Source organism: Nothoprocta perdicaria, unplaced genomic scaffold, assembly GCF_003342845.1.
Source record: "Nothoprocta perdicaria isolate Ctin4 unplaced genomic scaffold, notPer1 scaffold_4, whole genome shotgun sequence".
Taxonomy (NCBI): domain Eukaryota; kingdom Metazoa; phylum Chordata; class Aves; order Tinamiformes; family Tinamidae; genus Nothoprocta; species Nothoprocta perdicaria.
The window spans coordinates 1766030-1782929 of record NW_020455643.1 but is presented as its reverse complement, the minus strand read 5'-3'; the positions used below and the strand labels follow the sequence as shown (position 1 = coordinate 1782929).

The 16900-nt window shown below is 35.7% G+C and overlaps 1 protein-coding gene across 3 annotated transcripts in view; it reads left to right on the top strand.

The window, feature by feature from the left end:
* Positions 1-16900, top strand: part of IFT80 (intraflagellar transport 80) — a 52161-nt gene that overhangs the window by 18848 nt on the left and 16413 nt on the right. For all 3 annotated transcript variants that reach the window (XM_026045257.1, XM_026045259.1, XM_026045258.1), the window contains exons 7-10: positions 3847-3956; positions 4799-4888; positions 5432-5569; positions 15067-15246. In XM_026045257.1, the coding sequence (XP_025901042.1) occupies positions 3847-3956; positions 4799-4888; positions 5432-5569; positions 15067-15246 (518 nt within the window). The remainder of the gene's footprint in view (positions 1-3846; positions 3957-4798; positions 4889-5431; positions 5570-15066; positions 15247-16900) is intronic.

Genomic DNA, 16900 nt, shown 5'->3' with positions numbered 1-16900 from the left:
GAGAGGCATAAAATTGTCTGAATTAATGTTTTTTGTTACTGTGGAACATCTCTCATACAGACGTCCTGGTATAATTAGCAAAGAATGTGCTATGGTTGAAAGTGTGAGTGACTGCTCCCTCACTTGCCCCCAGCCTTAGCTCTTTGTGTTACACAGATTGGATTGATTCGTTGAGATTAACATCTGCGAGCAGAGCACYGAGATGAGCGGTAAGCTACAAGGTGCTTTTTTTCCACATGTTCCTTCTTCAGATCTACCCTCAGCCCACTTTTTCTGCTTTTTTTTTGCGAAGTATTTTTTTTCYGAAATAAGTGCTTATCATCAATGCAATTCAGTTTTTCTGCAGATTTTTTTTTTTCTTTCCACAGCAATGCAATATATTGGCTGTCCGTTCCCAACCAAGTTCTTGCCAAGTGCAGAAGGAAATGAGTTAACTCAGCTCCTGCTGTTAAGCCCTGGAAATTGTGGTTAAGTAGTTAGCCATCATAAAAAATTTAAACATTTGGTTTAAATATAAAAATCTTCTGACTGTTAAATCAGCCTTAGAACAGGACAAAAATTAGTTTATTTTGAATTTCTTTGCAGCTGGTGTCAGAATTTATGTCATTTTCAACACAAATTGCTACCAGCGGGAAAACAGTTAGTGCCAGATTTACTTAATATATGTTGTATGTTTCTATGAATTGTCTCCTACTGACTTACTGTGGCTGAAAAGTAACAACCCCCCACCAAAAAGATACATGATAATTACATCATTCCATAGTTATAAACAACATAAAACAAATCTCTTCCCAAAACAAAATACCTAAATAATTAGAATATTTGGGAGCAATGACACCAGATCTCTGTTTGGAGCTTAAGTGTTTTAAAGCTCAGATAAAATTTATTGTGCTGATTTGATAGCTGATAGCAAGTTGGTATAATAAAATCAAGTTTTTGTTCAGAGACAAAATTTGAAGGCTTTGAAGAGCTGGTAAGATACTGGATGACATTAGGACACTTGATATATTTGTTCAATCACTTAACTGTCTAAATCTCCTTCAAAGACTCCCATCAAAGGAGAACACCTGAGTCATTTTTAGAAATGGAAAAATGTCAAAAGTGTCTTTGAAAACTTTACCCCGTGATAATTTTCTGAAGACTGTTTTTGATTCATTTTACTATAGATGATAGAGGTACTAAACCTGGCCTATTTATTCAATTTTAAATCATCTGTTCAAATTCACAGTTATAAACTAAAGTATACTTGAATCTCTTAAGAGGCACATTTCTGAGGCTAAAGGAGAATATGTTTCTATTTTCCTTCTCTAAAATGCTTAAGCTGTCAAGTACGAATGTTTGTGTAGATTGTAATAAGTGCTCTTTCTAAGATTCCTGTTTTCTCTTCTAGATTTTTTGTGGTGCAGTTCTAGCTGCCTTGATTTGAAGTGTGCCTTTGAGGTTCCTGAGGTTATTCTGCCTAATCTCCAGATCTATTCAAGAAAGGGATGGATTTCCTTAAGGTCCCATGTCTTGCCTATAAGTGCCATGCGGATATGTTAGGGTACACCAGGCACATCGCCCCACTCTAGATCATCAAGTTTCTTGGAGGAAGTTTCTTTCCCCTTCTTGAAGGGTCTCTTTTCTGTCAATGAGACTATAAAGTTTGTTAGATGAAAAAGAATCCTGAACTAGGCATTCTCTTTCCCATTTCCCAAAGTACAGCAGCAAGTTCTACCAAAAATGAAAAGAATGATCGGACAGGAGTGGATTATTACCCAGTCCACCTCCTCACAGTTTTTATTCACTGTTTCCTGTTGTCTTGTAATATTGAGGCTATGCTGAAACTTGCTATCCGTTGCTGCAGGGCTTGTGCTGTGACAGAAATAAATGTTTGGACATGCTTTTTATTTAATTTTCTTAGTTTTATTTGCATGGAATTGAGCAGAGTAATACTTTGATTCTTTGTATTCAGAGGAGAGCAGTTCTTTCAAGTACTAAGGAAAATACTTGCATAGTTGGCAAATACGATAAATCTKTTTTTTCAGGATTTTTTTTCCATGTAATTTTTCACTTCTGATTTCACAAATATCTTTAAAAATGGCAACATTATATGTTTTCAGAACAAAACAACCAATTTTATTTTGCTACCTTATTCTGGAGTTTTTAATCCACAAAAAAATCTTTCCACTTCATCGGGAAAAATCTGTGAAGGTTGCAGGCTGCTTCTGCTAGCTTGATCAGCCATTAATTCATTTTTAAGTAGCTCATGTATGGGATGATTATTCTTATACATCAKAACAAAAAATGCTTTATGATAATGACTTAATTATGAAGTTTAAACAGCTTCCAAAGAATAATTCAGTTGCAGTACAAAGCATCTTTATACCTGCAATGAGTATTAGTTTTGGCGTGATTGTTTTCATGCTGATTTTTTTTTCTCTTTTAAATGGCAACTATAAGATCAATTGCATCAAAGAATATAAAGTCAAATAAATAAAAATTGTAGCTATTATTGTTTGATTTTTTGGAATTGCGTAGGACTTGAATTGTGAAAGATTTTACAAATAAATAGCACTATAAATGACAATGGTGTTTAAAATGGTGTTAGAGAAAGATGGGATATTAAGAGTACAGCGCTGAAATGCCAGGTGATGGTTTGGGGGGAKCATCTACCTGATTTTCTATTTTCTTTTCAATGCAGATATTTCTTGGTTTTAAATTAGATATTGACCAGTGGCAGTGGTCTTGGTACTTGATGTAATTGTGTTGTGGGTATTCTGGCAAACAAGTTCCAGGGGACATTTCAAAACATGAAATGTTTTGTAAGTATTTATACGGAGTATTTGCAAATCCGATGGAAAGCAGGAGAGCTCTGAAGATGTGACCTGGACATTGAAGGCTTGACCTTGGGATGATCAATGGGAAGAGTTAACATTTTAGTATTTAATGAAACATGTCATGATGCTGATAGGCCTTACGAGTAAATTAGCCCTGAAAGGTTTTGTCTGATGTAGTAGAGAAGCTTGAACAAATGGAGAAGGGCAACAAAAATCTTTGTGGTGTCCTGGTCTGCCATGAGCTCAAGGCGAACATACCTCCCAGTAGGAGAGGAGCACCTCAAAGCTCAAAGACTCCCTAAGGCTCCGATAGAAGATTTATTTATTTATTTTGCTCAAAGTCTTGCAAGAAATTGGTGAGGTGTTTTGTTTGTTTGTTTGAGAGGAGAAGTAGGAAATGGAAGTGTAGACATGAGGTTCAGTGGAGCCAGAGCAGTGGAATGGTTTTGCTATGGAGACAGTTTGAGTGAAGAAGAAGAAAAGGAAATCTTGTAAAATAAGAAATCTGGTGTATATCTGGTGATATGAGTTCTTCTAGGTATGTTTTTTTCAGGCATGAACTGAAGGAGCAAGTGGTAAACATAGCTAGAGCAAGTGGGATAAAATAAGTAGGTCTTAAAAGTTAGATGGTAGGTGCAGCACGTGCAAAGGAGAGCATAGTGTATTAGGTAGCTATAGTAGCAGGGAAATCATACATGTTTTCAATAACTGATATATAATTTTTGACAAGTGGTTGATTCGTCTTTTTTGTGTGTGTATGATGTCTGTAGTTGATTTAATAAGTGTTAAATTGTTAATTGTTGCAAAGTGGTCCAGTTGGAATTAGTAGGTATTTTACTGTTTGCTAACTTACCTGCAGTTGTATACAAGTCCTGGGGGCAAACAGTTGCCCCTAGGTTGGCCTTCCCCCACACTTGGGTTTTGATGCATGATTTTAAGTAACCAGCTTGCAGTGGCTGTACCGTTTGCTGTGCCATTTGATCAGACAAGTCTTCATAAGAAATGTTTTCTTTCATGCTCTCTACAGGAACACCAGTGTACTCAGTGGCCTGGGGACCTGATTCTGAAAAGGTTCTCTACACGGCAGGAAAGCAGCTGGTTATTAAACCTCTCCAGCCAAATGCCAAAGTTTTGCAGGTATCATTAATATAAAACTATGTGTTTACTGACCTATGTGAGGTCAGTATATTAATTTGGAATTGTATATTAATTTGGAATCAAAATGTATATTAATTTGGAATCAAGTGAAAACTAAAGGGAGCTAAAATCAGGGCTGTGTTCAAGTCAGTGAATGAACTTAGTCCAGTTCTCAGGGTAAAACTAGCACATCTGGAGAATGACTGCCTGCGATTCTAGCACGTCATGTCCCACTCTTGACTTTTTGCAATGCCTTTGTTTTGTTAAATTCAAACTGTATTGTGATTTGATATTAATCATATACACATCTGATAATACCACATATTGCTAAGGTTGTCTCACACTTCCCATGTGAAAATGTCTTTCAGTTTTTATAATCTTGCCAAACATAAAACATTTTGTGTTGGAATTTTCCATGTAGCATATGTGCCRCTCTTGTTCGCTCTCTTCTTTTAACCAGAATTCTTCATTTTTTGAGAATAAGGGAATTGTTCATTTCCTAAATTAAATTTATTTGACAATTTCTGCTCCTAATAAGCCTGAGGCCTTTCAGTAAGCATTTCCTTTTTTAAGAATAAAGGCAGAAAATGYAGAACCCTTTATGAAAAGGAAAAACAGTACAGAAATTATAGCTTGGAACATTATGTTAGTATAAATTTTTATGCTTTGTTATGCCTTGTTCTAGACTGTATTTAATCTGTTATTTTGCAGAACGAATAATGTCTGTGCATTTGTATAGTTGGAAACCCTTAATTTTGTGCATTTGAATGCTATTAAATGATAAATATTAGGAATTGTTAGACTCGCTGTATCTGTAATTAATTTATTTTCTCCCATTTCAGTGGAAAGCCCATGATGGACTTATTTTAAAAATTGACTGGAACTCAGTCAATGATCTTATTCTGTCTGCAGGTGAAGACTGTAAATACAAGGTATTTGTTAACTTCTCAGGGGAATCAAAATTACCCAAAGGGATATTTTTAGGCAGTCTGATGTTTTATAATTTTACTAACACTTTCAAGCTCAAATTTAATGGAGAAGTCTTACAATTTTCAGGAAAAACTTAATACCTCAAGATGTATTAAGCTGTATTATTTGTTAATACATCCCACTCTGTTGAGTAGCATTGCAAATGTTTGCTAGACAAAATATGCCAGAATAAAAATAAGTAAAATGTAGTTGAAACAATCTGCCAAATGAAATGTGAAAAGGTGTAGAACTATAATGTGTACTGAGAAATGTAAGGAATTTTTAAAATTAGTGGAGATAATTGTCTTCTGTTATAGGAATATACTTTTGCTATAGTAATAACTAGAAATCTTGGGAAATTATATGGTTTGAATATTGTATATCCAAAATAGAGAAAACATACTGCATGATTAACTTAYGCGAGGGGAAAATGATACTTCTAGAATAAGTAAAAGCACATACAGAGTATGTGTGAATATTTTGTTTTATTGTTTGTTTGTTTTAAGGTTTGGGACAGTTAYGGGCGTATACTGTTCAGCTCCCAGCCCCATGAATATCCTATAACATCTGTTGCCTGGACTATGGATGGAGAATTATTTGCTGTTGGGTCTTTTCATACTTTACGTCTATGTGATAAAACTGGGGTAAGTAACAACTCTGAAAAATAGCATTTGTGGAAATTTATTGATAATATGGTAAATATTCCTGGGGATGTAAGTACATGGACAGGTATATTTATTTGCAGATAATTTTTTTGATTGCCAACATCCTTCTCCTGAATGCATGTAAGAAACTGCCTTCTTGATCTGCTTAGCTGCCCAAATATGTTTTGGCCTGGGTGAAAGTTTTCAAAATAGTCTCTTTCAGAACATTAAACTTTTTCTGTATGTTTTAAGTTGTTATTGTTTAGCTTTTTTATTTTTTTCCCCAAGCACATCTTATAAGAAGATTGTAAGAAGAATGGAAAATGTAATTTTCGAGCACTAGAAATAATAAGGTTAAAACAGTAGTAAAAGGAGAAGAGAGGATCTAAGAGAATGTTTTCTTAATGCTAGACATGACACTGTTTCCAGCTAACGATGTTCTTTGCTCTAACTTCTCTAACATGGCCATTTGTGTATTTATTAGCAAAGTGTCCCTGGCCTTTTGTTTGTTTATTGCTTTTTTTTAAAAACACACAGACTAGTACTTAGTACTTCCTAAAGCCTCCTAAACGAGATACTCTGCTCCTCTTTGTATTTTCTTTTCTGACTTGCAGCTTTGCTCCAAGTGTGTTATTGTTGACCCATTTTTTTTCCACTTGGTCTCCATCTAAAATTAAATTAATGTAGTTTCATCTGCTTTTGTTGGTATTCAGAGTCCGTTAAGCCAGGGCAGAGATTGACCTCATTGTCTCTGTGGATTTCCTGTGGTTCTGCAGTGTCTTGTTCAGACGTGGAGCCTCACTAGGTTGGGGACTGTTACTGTTATACCCCTTTTTCTGGTGKTTTTTTGCACATTTGCCCAGGTTGGAAATCAGCATTTGCTGTGGTGCTTGGAGGCGTCTTCAAAACCACCTGCTCTCATATGGTCCTCCTTGCCTTGAACTGGGACCACACGTTTTCAGTATTTATACATTCACAGAGAATAGCCTTTAAAAGTTGTATGAGAAGAGACATGCAGGTTCGTTTGCCATATCTTAGTTTTCATATTTCACTTTCTGTGCTGATTCTCTTCTAGGTAATGTTCACTGACAAAAGTAAGTGACGTGTAGGCCTTAAATTTTTTTTATTTCAATTATTTTATTATGATTTCTATAGTAACTGTTTGTGTTAGTTAGCTCCTCCACAACTGTTTTCCATCTCCTTCCTGAGTACTAGGATCATCAAGCTGTATTAGCAAACTGTAAGCTGAAATGAATGGAGTCTTATGTGGGCGAGCCCAACAATTTCAATTGGAATTTGCATTCAATATAGATATATGCTTAAAACAAAAATTTGATATCAAAGATTGATGCAGTGGAAAAAAATATAAAAATCCTTTTGTTTTTTCTGCTCTCAGGTACCTCTGTTTTGTAGCATATAGCTTTCCTTTCTGTCATCCAAGGCCTTATTTTTTCCCTTGTTAGCTGTTGTGTATTTTAATCTAAGCGCAGTTCAAACCCTCTTGCTAGCTGAAAACTGGTAATTTAAAAATTTGTATTTAATATTACTTGGGCTTGTGGACTTTGTTAAAATTTTAGTGAAGGTAAGTTTATTTTTCCATAAAATGGGCAGTTCTTTGCACTAGTTCATTAGTCAGCTCTTACAGAACATGCACGGTAGCCAGTGCCAGATGCTTTGTCTGTTTAGCAGCTAGCAATGATAATTTATTAGGTTAATCTTTAAAAGTCATGAATTTCATGAAATTTTCTTTCCTGACATTAGCTGTAAATCGTTACTGAAGAGCTAGTTTTGCTAGGATTGAGGGAAAAGGAAGAATGACTCACACACCACCAGAGTGATGGAGTTTGAAGAGAACCAGACCTGGCTTTTACTGGTCAACATAGACATTTTTATTATGTCTGATGTAATGGAGCTGTATTGGCAAATTGCTCCTCGGGGAGCCATCAGGCGATATACATATCATTAACTCTTCTCTAGCATGTGTGTTCAGTTTGGGGACATAATTAAATTAAATTCTGTTAGTGTGTGTTCTTTTCTCCTTTTCTTTTTTTCTTTGTTACTTTGTTCTAGCAGCTTTACATTCAAAAAGAAAAGTGCAAATATTATAGTAACTTTTAGGACAGTTAAGTGTCTTAAATGAGGAAATATCCCTTCATTTGACAATGTTATATTTCTAAAGAAATTATATGGCTGTCATACAGAATACCAAATAATGCATATTTTATGTTGGAATTTATTACCTACTTTACTGTCCATGATAATTAARCTTATAGAAAATGCTAAGATTAATATTAAAGTGTGAATATTAAAAAGTAAAGCCAGTTGTATGAGTAGACTTGATAGATGAATAGACTTTAAACTTCCAAGTACTCTCAGTGTTTGAAATTCTAGTCATTTGTACAGAGTGTAATGCTTAGAAGTTCATTTATGTAAGTTATTTCCTGGAGCACTACATGCTTCCCTTGACGTTACCAGTTGGGTCAGAATATTGGCATAGTAGAAGGTGGTAAGAATGACTGTAATTCACTAATTTCCCTCCTTTTTCCTTTCTGCTCACACATAATATCTTAGAAAACGGACCATATACGTGTGCTGTAAAGACAGGTTGCTTCCTCTTTTTGGAGGGAGAGAATTTAACAAATAATTTTAAAAATTCTTAAAGTAACTGTAGTCAAATTAATCCTTTTAGAATTATCAACAAAAACTAGAAGAAAGGATGAATAGAAATATTATATTTTATTAATGAAGGCCTCTGGAGAGACCTTTTTTTCATTAATAACTATTTAGTCTTAATGAGATTGATCAGTTTGATTTGCTTTTTTGTTCTTGTTTTTATTTTCCAAATTATCAGTACTCTTAATTGTTTTAAACATTTTTCCTGGTGATGTTCACCTGCAGGATTTTTTTTAATACATAGGTGCTTGATCTTGCCTTTTGAGTCACTTCAAGATCTTGACTTAACCTCTATGTTTAGCAACTGTTTCAGGATGAAAAAAAATCTCTATGCATTAGAGTGTAAGTTCATCTTTTTAAATGATTATGTACATTCTGTAGGGCTTCTCTTTTGTATTACTTTTCTTTTATCAAAGGATGAATTGAGGCCATTTTACTAGGTTGCCAGTTTGCTTTTTTGGCCGCTTTTGTTTACCCTTGCATTTATATTTCGTGACTTATTCCATGCAATCTCTAATTTTGCCAGAATTGTTACAAAAATATTTGGGAAATAATAAAACCAGGAATTATTGCCTGGTACATGGGGAAAATAAGGTTTGGTTCGGCCTGGCATCACTCAATCCCACTCATCTTGGGAGCAGTGGCAGCAGCCGAGTGGCCCCATTGCCTTTAGTTTTAGTCTTGTTTTGCAGAGATATGTATTTGGCAGTATTTTTAAAAAATAGTTTTTTCTTGTTCGTTCTTTTTTTTTTTTTTTTTTCCTCCAGTCTCTATTTCATCTACCTTTATTTTAAGAGTCATGATTTTGAATTCTTTGTACCTCAATAAAAGAAAAATATTACAGTTAGGCTTCCCATTGGATTATGTTGGGAACTGGTTCTTTCCAAGTYGACCTATTTTAATTTAATAGAATTGGCTATTGCAGCTTGTGGAAGAAAATGAAAACATGTGGAGTATCTATGAAAGTAATAATCTGTAAGAACTACATCAATGTTTCATTTTCTAAGGTTAAGAATTTATATGGGACAGTTTCTCCTATGTAATTACTGGTAAGACATTGGTCTTTGTTCTTAGATCTAATAATTATGAGAATGTGTGAGAATTTTAGATGTCCTCTGCAAGACTCTGTCCTAGTATACAGCAGGACACTTCATGTAGAGATAGTGTCAGTTCTTGATATTTCACATTAATTATTGGACCAAAGTCCAGCAAATAAGTTTTAAGAAGGCACCAGGAACCCTCTTTCATTCTGTAGTTCAGCAGTCTGGTGTCAGAGCTGCTTTTTCCACTTCAGATTATACATGTCTGTATTCACGTGTAGCTGTCCATTTCCCTGCCTCCAGGTATACATATTATCTCTTCAACTTATGGAATCTTTTGTGGATTCCCCTGTGGTTGGAATTGAAAACTTTATTGTAAAATTGTTATATTTTATATCCAGTAAAGTATATTGGCTAGTGTGTGTGTGCATATGTAAACATAGGTATTTCCCATGATGTAATTCTGTATTCATGTGTGTATTTGGTTTTTTTGAACACGAATGAAAATAGATTTGCTTTGGATAACTGATCTTTATGGTTTTGTTAAGATCTGATCTGCCTACTGCTGCATTGGGACCAGAATAGTAATTTTCTGAAGTGAAGCTTCGGAATGGATGCCAGATTACACCTAGCTTCTTTGTAGGTGACTTTTTTATGTAGCTGTCTCGGAGGCTCTTGAGTAATTTTCTATACTATTTTTTCAAAGAAGCTTTAAATAGTCCTATCACATCTAGGCAAAGTAAAATCCTGATTTGTCACAGTTCTCCCCTCTGCCAAATGCTCCGTGCTTGTGAATCAGCTCCCTGGCTCTTCCAAGAGTCGTTTTTCACAGGGTGAACCTGCTAGAGGGCTATGATGGCCCATGTTGGTGCCCACCACATGTTAAAGTTCTCCTCTTCTTTGTGCATGGGTGTGAAAGCCCTAGTGGGGCATGAGAAAAACGAAGCTTCCAGTGGAAAAACAGAGCTCCTCAATTATTAGGACCTGAAACTTCCTTAAATGTTAGCAGGAATTTTTTATCACCTAAAATATAAACAGCATTCTTTTGTCACTGTCTTTTTCAGTGTGTTTAYGTTAAGATATTATGTGGTTAATTAATTTTTCACATTCAGTCTAGAAATCATAGCTATCTGGAACCTTCCTAGCTAGGTCTTGGAACTATGAATATTAGACATGTGAAGCCCAGTCCTCATTCCTGGGACACAGAGTTCTCTGCTCATTGAAATCAGTTGACCTACATCTCAGGAGCTTCCTCAGTATGAGACAATATTCAAGACTGCGGTGCTTCATCAGGTTTACTCCATTGTGTAATCAGAAAAGGGAAGCTTGAAGTTATTGCTTTTATGTATTTATTTACTACTGTGAAGCTTTTGGAACTACTGTTTTTGTTCTTGAGATAGGTCATTGAATTTTCAGTACAGAATTAAATATGAAACAGAAAAAGGATGAGCCAAACAGTAATACCAAAGTATTGCAGCACTGCAGCTAATGTTGGAACAATTAGTCATATTTATATTATGAGATTTTAACTCGGTATATCTAGGAGATACATGGCAGCTATTTCAGTTCTAAAAAATTGTTTCTGCCTTGCTAATGGAAAATGGAGAGATTTTTATTTATTAACACTTCTTACACACGAAGAATTTACCAGATATGGTACATAGTCTGAATGATATTGAGAGCTTTCAAAAATAAACAGGAAGTAAAGCTTTATAATTGCTTTTTTTTTTCTAATTTTGATTTTAATGTGGAAGTATTTTACTAAGTATTTGAGCTAGATGAAAACCAAACTTTTGATGAAAAACCATAGCTGTTGAAATACACTCTACCTTCGCGATAGGATGCATCTGCTATGCATAAAAAAAATAATGCCAAACCGCTTTCCTTAGGCTCCAGTTCTTTATGGACGGCTTCACGCTCCCTTATTGCACATTCTGACTTCTGGGTGCATTCTTGATCTGAGGCGAGTGACTTTGGAGAGAGCTTTGTCTGTTTGGGAATATCCTACTATCTTGCTTTGAAGTTGTGCTCCTCCAAACTGTTCTCAGCTCGAATGCATCCGGCCAGCTGTGAAAAACATGCCTCGGTTTTGGGACAGTTCAGAGTTTTCTCTGAACGTGCTTGGTGCAGTCATTTGTCCTACAACTCGAGCGCTTACTCACTTGCCATAAATGGATGTCAGACAGAAGTTCAAGATTATCCTCCCGATTACTATGGAGTGTCTCATACGGATTTCATTCTGTTGAGGCAGAAGAGTAGGTTATGGACTTCTCCCAAAAAACTGCAATTAGCTTCCCCAACTGCAAATCATCGGCAGTGAATGGCATGTCTGYGAGCCAAGAGCACTGGAAACCGAAGCCTTAAAGCCGAGTCCCTGAGCCTGGAAATTSAGCCAGTGCTGACATTCTGGCTCGCGCTCACCCTCATGCGCGCAGGCAGTAAAAGAGCCTCCGCTCGGTAGGTGATCTTACACAGTGCTCTGCAAATCATTAGCACAAGTGGGAGGTTGAATTTCATCCCATTGTGTTTCCTTGCTGTTGAACGTTTAAGTCAGACACCTCTATTTTAATGTAATTTTTGTGATTTCATTTGATATAAATCATATGAAGACTTTGARTGTGTGAAGAACTGAGTATTCCTTGGGTTTTGTGTGTACTGCAAAAGAGATCAGAACATGAAATGTGTTAGAGACATTAGGTGAGTATTTTCTTCCAACTGTTTCTCCTTTGGTATAATATCATGTGTCCGAAAGCAATTAGAATCAAATGTCTACATTTAACTTCAATCACATGTCTTTTGTCAGTGATTTGATTCTTCTGAAGACTTTAGATATGTTTGTATAAATCTTCAAAGAAAGATGCAATAAGCTTCTCAATTGTTCAAAGTTTTCTTTAGTATTCTAGTACACCACTTTGAAAAGGCTGTGGTTGAGWTTGCAGTTTACATCTCGTTTAATTATTTTCTAGTAGTCTGTTAAATACTTTTGGTGATCCATTGTCAGGAAAACGCCTCTTCTCAAGTTTAGGGTGATTTCTGAAATGCAAGAAATAGAAAACAAGTGTCCTGGCCTGAAAAATTCATTTATTTTTTGACAAGAAATCATTAAGAGCAATCCAGCTAAACTAGAGTAGCCTCATACATAAGATTGGGGAGTTGAAGAATTGAGTTTTTCACTGGAGAAAATTGAAATAACAAAAATGAGCAGAATTAGCTTAGGATGTATGTAGATTCCATATTTCTCTCAGAGAGAAGTGAGGAGATAGATGAGTCTTTAACTAGGGCTGAGAAATAAATAGAAGTTGTTACATGCATCTCTTCTTTTTAATGCTGTTACTAGTTAAATGTAAGCTTCTCTCCTAACTGCATTTGTGCCCCAGATCAGAAGAAAAAAAGGAAAACCAACTGCTGGTTTTAATACATTTTCCCTTGTTCTTTATTCTTAGGACTTTTATAGGATTAAAACAGTTTGGAAAAGGAAGGTTTCTGTGAAAGCAGCATTTGTATATTGAGAGATACTGCATATACAAATTTCTGTTCACTTTATTTTCCATTAGCACAGCTAAGGCAAAACTACTTGCAAGTCTCAGGTTTTGCCTTTCTGCTACCTCCAGTAAATTGCCTGCTCTGTTGGTGAAGATAATAGCATTTTATTTCCTCTCGGGTTAAAAAAAAAAATCAGTGTAATAGTTATTCCTTAAATTGCTCATTTTTGACAGCAGTGATTCCTCACCTTTCCTGTTTCACAGCTAAAATACTACTACACAGCTTAAACTCTTATAAGGCTCCTTTATGGTTTTTCTTGGTTAAAGGCAGCTTTGGTTAAAAGCAACTTTAGCAGCTAGCCCGCAGTTTGTGGAGCGTTGTGTAATAGTGCCCGGGGCACTTGGCCGAGCTGCGCGTGGAAAGCAGGGTATTTACTTGTCCCCGCTGCCTTTTCCGTTGGAGGCGAACGCCTCAGTTTGCAGGACTTTCTGCTATTCCAATAATTTTGGGCTTCGATTTAAAAAACAACAAACCAAACTGATAACTATGTTTTTAATAGACTGAGATGACGTAAGCCAGTAGGAGAAGGCGAAGAAAATATGTTAGCCATTAAGGGCTTTTATTTAGAGTATTGGCCCCCGTACCGCGGAAACGCGTTCGTCAGGCCCAAGCGAGCCATTCCACCTTGCAAAATCCAGTTAGCAGGAAAGTAAATTATTAGGCCAATTGCCTCCTGCTAGCATAGGAAAACAACTTCAAGTTTGCTTCTCATTCTTCATGGGAAAGCCTGTAGTATCTTTACATCATACTATTGTTTTTCAAACCTGCTTTAACCAACTCCATTTCAACTTTTTTTTTTTTTTTTTTTTGTGTGAGAAGAGGCTTATTCTGTATCCTGAGTTATATGAAGAGTTTCTTGAGTCCTGTTCAGAGCTGCTCTAGTCTATCCTGACACATGACTGGATTTCATTGAATATGATGTTCTATGAATATGTGTTTTGCTCTTAATTTGTTTGTGGAATTGAGAGGAAAGGGACTTTGAACAAAAGGTCTTGTCATAGTGTCATCTGTTTACTGGGAATGAAATTTAATTAAAATCAATTAAATACTAAAGAAGAATTATTTTACTAGGCGAGGGCTGACAAAACTGATCAAATAGCTTATTTTCTGGAGAGTACAGTACGTGTTTGTAAAATAATCAGCATAGAAGTACTAATTATTGTCAGTAATTTATGCTGTCCATTATAGTTTTGCAAACTTTCTGAGATTCATGTCCTTTATTAAGGAATACAAAGACAACTGCCTTGTTTATTCGCTATGTGTTATTTAAAGCACATTAAATTAGAGTGCATTCTGTGGGCCTTGGAAATGATAGTTTTTCTCGTTTGTTTTACATTTTGAGCCATTAGGCCTTTCTCCAAGTACCTAAAGGTTTATCCCAGATCTCTGAATTCATCTAAGATGACTGGAAAACCTGGAGCTATTGTTTCCAGTTCTCTTTAAAGCCAGGCCAAACGTCACTGCTTTGGTTGCAGCGGCTTTTGGGGAGGCCGTCGGAGGGGAGAATTGACTGGTTGAGGTTTTTGCAAGTGTAATAACTGGGAATTTTTATTATGTCCAGCACCATAAAATAACTGTAACAGAACCTATAGAAGAACTTGGGCAGGATACATAGGAACTTTTGTGATTTGGGTCATCGAACACTCGAAGTTTTGCTTTCAGACCTTTCCTTAATTCACCAGGATGTGGAGCAAGGAGAGATGGATCATGGGAGCTTTGCAATTCTCTGTATACCACGAGGGTCTTCCTTACACAGGCTGGTTTGTCTGGGCCTTGTTGTTACTCTATTTAGGAACTGTTGTCACTGCAGCATAAAAAAGATAGCGCATCACACCATTGTAGCGTCTTGTACCCCTGTAGCCAATGCTATTATTTCTTCTGAGTATATTCACATGATTTTAATATAGTAATTGTTTAGATTTATGAGTTATCTAGTTGTGATACATTAAAATATACCTAAGAATGTTTGTCTAATATACTTCAGGTATTGTCAGGTATTGTGGCATTTTTTTATTCACAAACTTTTTGCTTTTGTATTCCTGCTTTTCAAGTAATCTGACTTAAACATCATCTCTTTGGTTTAATACTTTAAACTTTAAGAAAAAATGATAAATCTCTAAAATTATAAATATCACTATAGCTTTTTATTACTATAAATCATTTTATGAAAATGACTTATTGTGTATGATTAAAAATATTAAATATTCTTTTTTCTCTCTCTCTCTTTTTTTTTTTTGCAAGTGGTCTTATGCTTTAGAGAAACCAAACACTGGCAGTATATTTAATATTGCTTGGTCTATTGATGGTACTCAACTGGCTGGAGCATGTGGCAATGGGCATGTCATYTTTGCCCATGTTGTGGAGCAACGCTGGGAGTGGAAGAACTTTGAAATAACACTAATTAAGAGGAGAACCATGGAGGTAACCTTGACACTTCTGATATGAACAGTCTGATTAGTAACTTCCTAAGTTTTTTTAAAACAAAAAATTTGAAAATGTAATCCTGAAATAATGAATAAGTGTATCTTTTTGCATGTATGTGTAGTMGGACCATAAAATGGTCAGCATGAGAAAATGGTGTAAACAATTATCAGTTGTATAGGAGATTAGATATGTGTAAATAAGAATGCCAGCAGATGAACTACAATCAGATAGCTGGGATCAGAATCAGATTAGCTGTGGTAAGCCTCTTAGGAGAGAGAATTTTAAGTGCAACAAAAATATTTTTGCAGAAAACAGTGTGCRTGCATTGGCCAAAACCAAAGGATCATATTACCTAAATTGTGTGACAGCAACTGTCAACCGAGAGAGGAAACTGTGAACATRTAACTAAGTGTAGGCAATAGACAGGAGGGTTGTCTACATTCCCTGCACTCATGAGTTGTTGGTGGCTTTGATGCAATTTGTAATGGCCAATGCTTCAGTAAGGTTTACTTATATTTGTGTTATTAATGAAGCTATGATGAATATTGATGTTTTAATGCATTTAAACATAAATTTGGTTGCAGATGGTGATTGTAAAGCTGTTTCTGTCAATATGCTCTTGAATGAAGTAATAGCAAATGAAATGCTTGGGAAATAAAACATTCAGACAACTGTATTCAAACTAAATATCTACAGTTAATATCTACCAAGTCTTAAAAACAAAATGACAGAGGCTGAAGGCTTTCTCTTACACCTTTACAGGTACCTACATGGTGCTACCATCTCTTAACAGCTCAGCACTGTGCATTGACCTGAGTGGGAGCTGCCAAGTCTCTGTGCTGTGAGAAGCCAGGCAGACCCCTACATGTGGTTTCTGGAGCTTAGATTTAGGATCCTTCATTTGAAAGTCTTGGCCAGAATCCACATGTAGGTTACCAAATATCTGGGAATTAATACAAAAATGTGAATTTTTACCTTCTTATTTGTCCTCTGTGTTCCCAGACACTGACTCATAACATTTTCTTTGTGAACAGTGGGATAATACAAGATTTCCATTCTTACAAATTTTCCCAATTACACATACAGTACTAGAGACCAGGCCAGTACTTTCAATATCGAAGTCAAGTTCTTGAATTCCTAATTAGGCACTTAAATTTTCTTTGGTCTTGGTTCTTTAATGTTTAATATGTAATTGGGAAAAGTTGTAACAACAGAAATGCTRTATTACAACTCAGTCTGGTGGGTGGGATAATATGAGTCAGTGTCTGGGAACACAGAAGACAAATTAGCAGGTAAAAATTCATATTTCTTCTTTCATTCCCAGACATCAACTCGTAACAGATGGGCTCTTTTAGTAATCTCTGAGGAGTTTAGCTATGCAAACTACAGAGGAAGTGTAACTAACCCTGATTCAGGATTAGCATTTTATTAAATTATTTGTAGTAGTTTTATTCATATGTATTTATGTAGGAAAACATTGCCCACAAAAGGTTTGTAGCTGCATTGATTTTTTTCACTCAGTATAGCAACAGCAAAATTAATTGTGGATTTGTCATCGTGGTAGGCACAGCAATTAACATGTCTATGGAAATGGTTTCTAGACCCTCATAATAATTGAGTTCAGTCTTGGTTTTGCAGTTAGTTGCAGAAT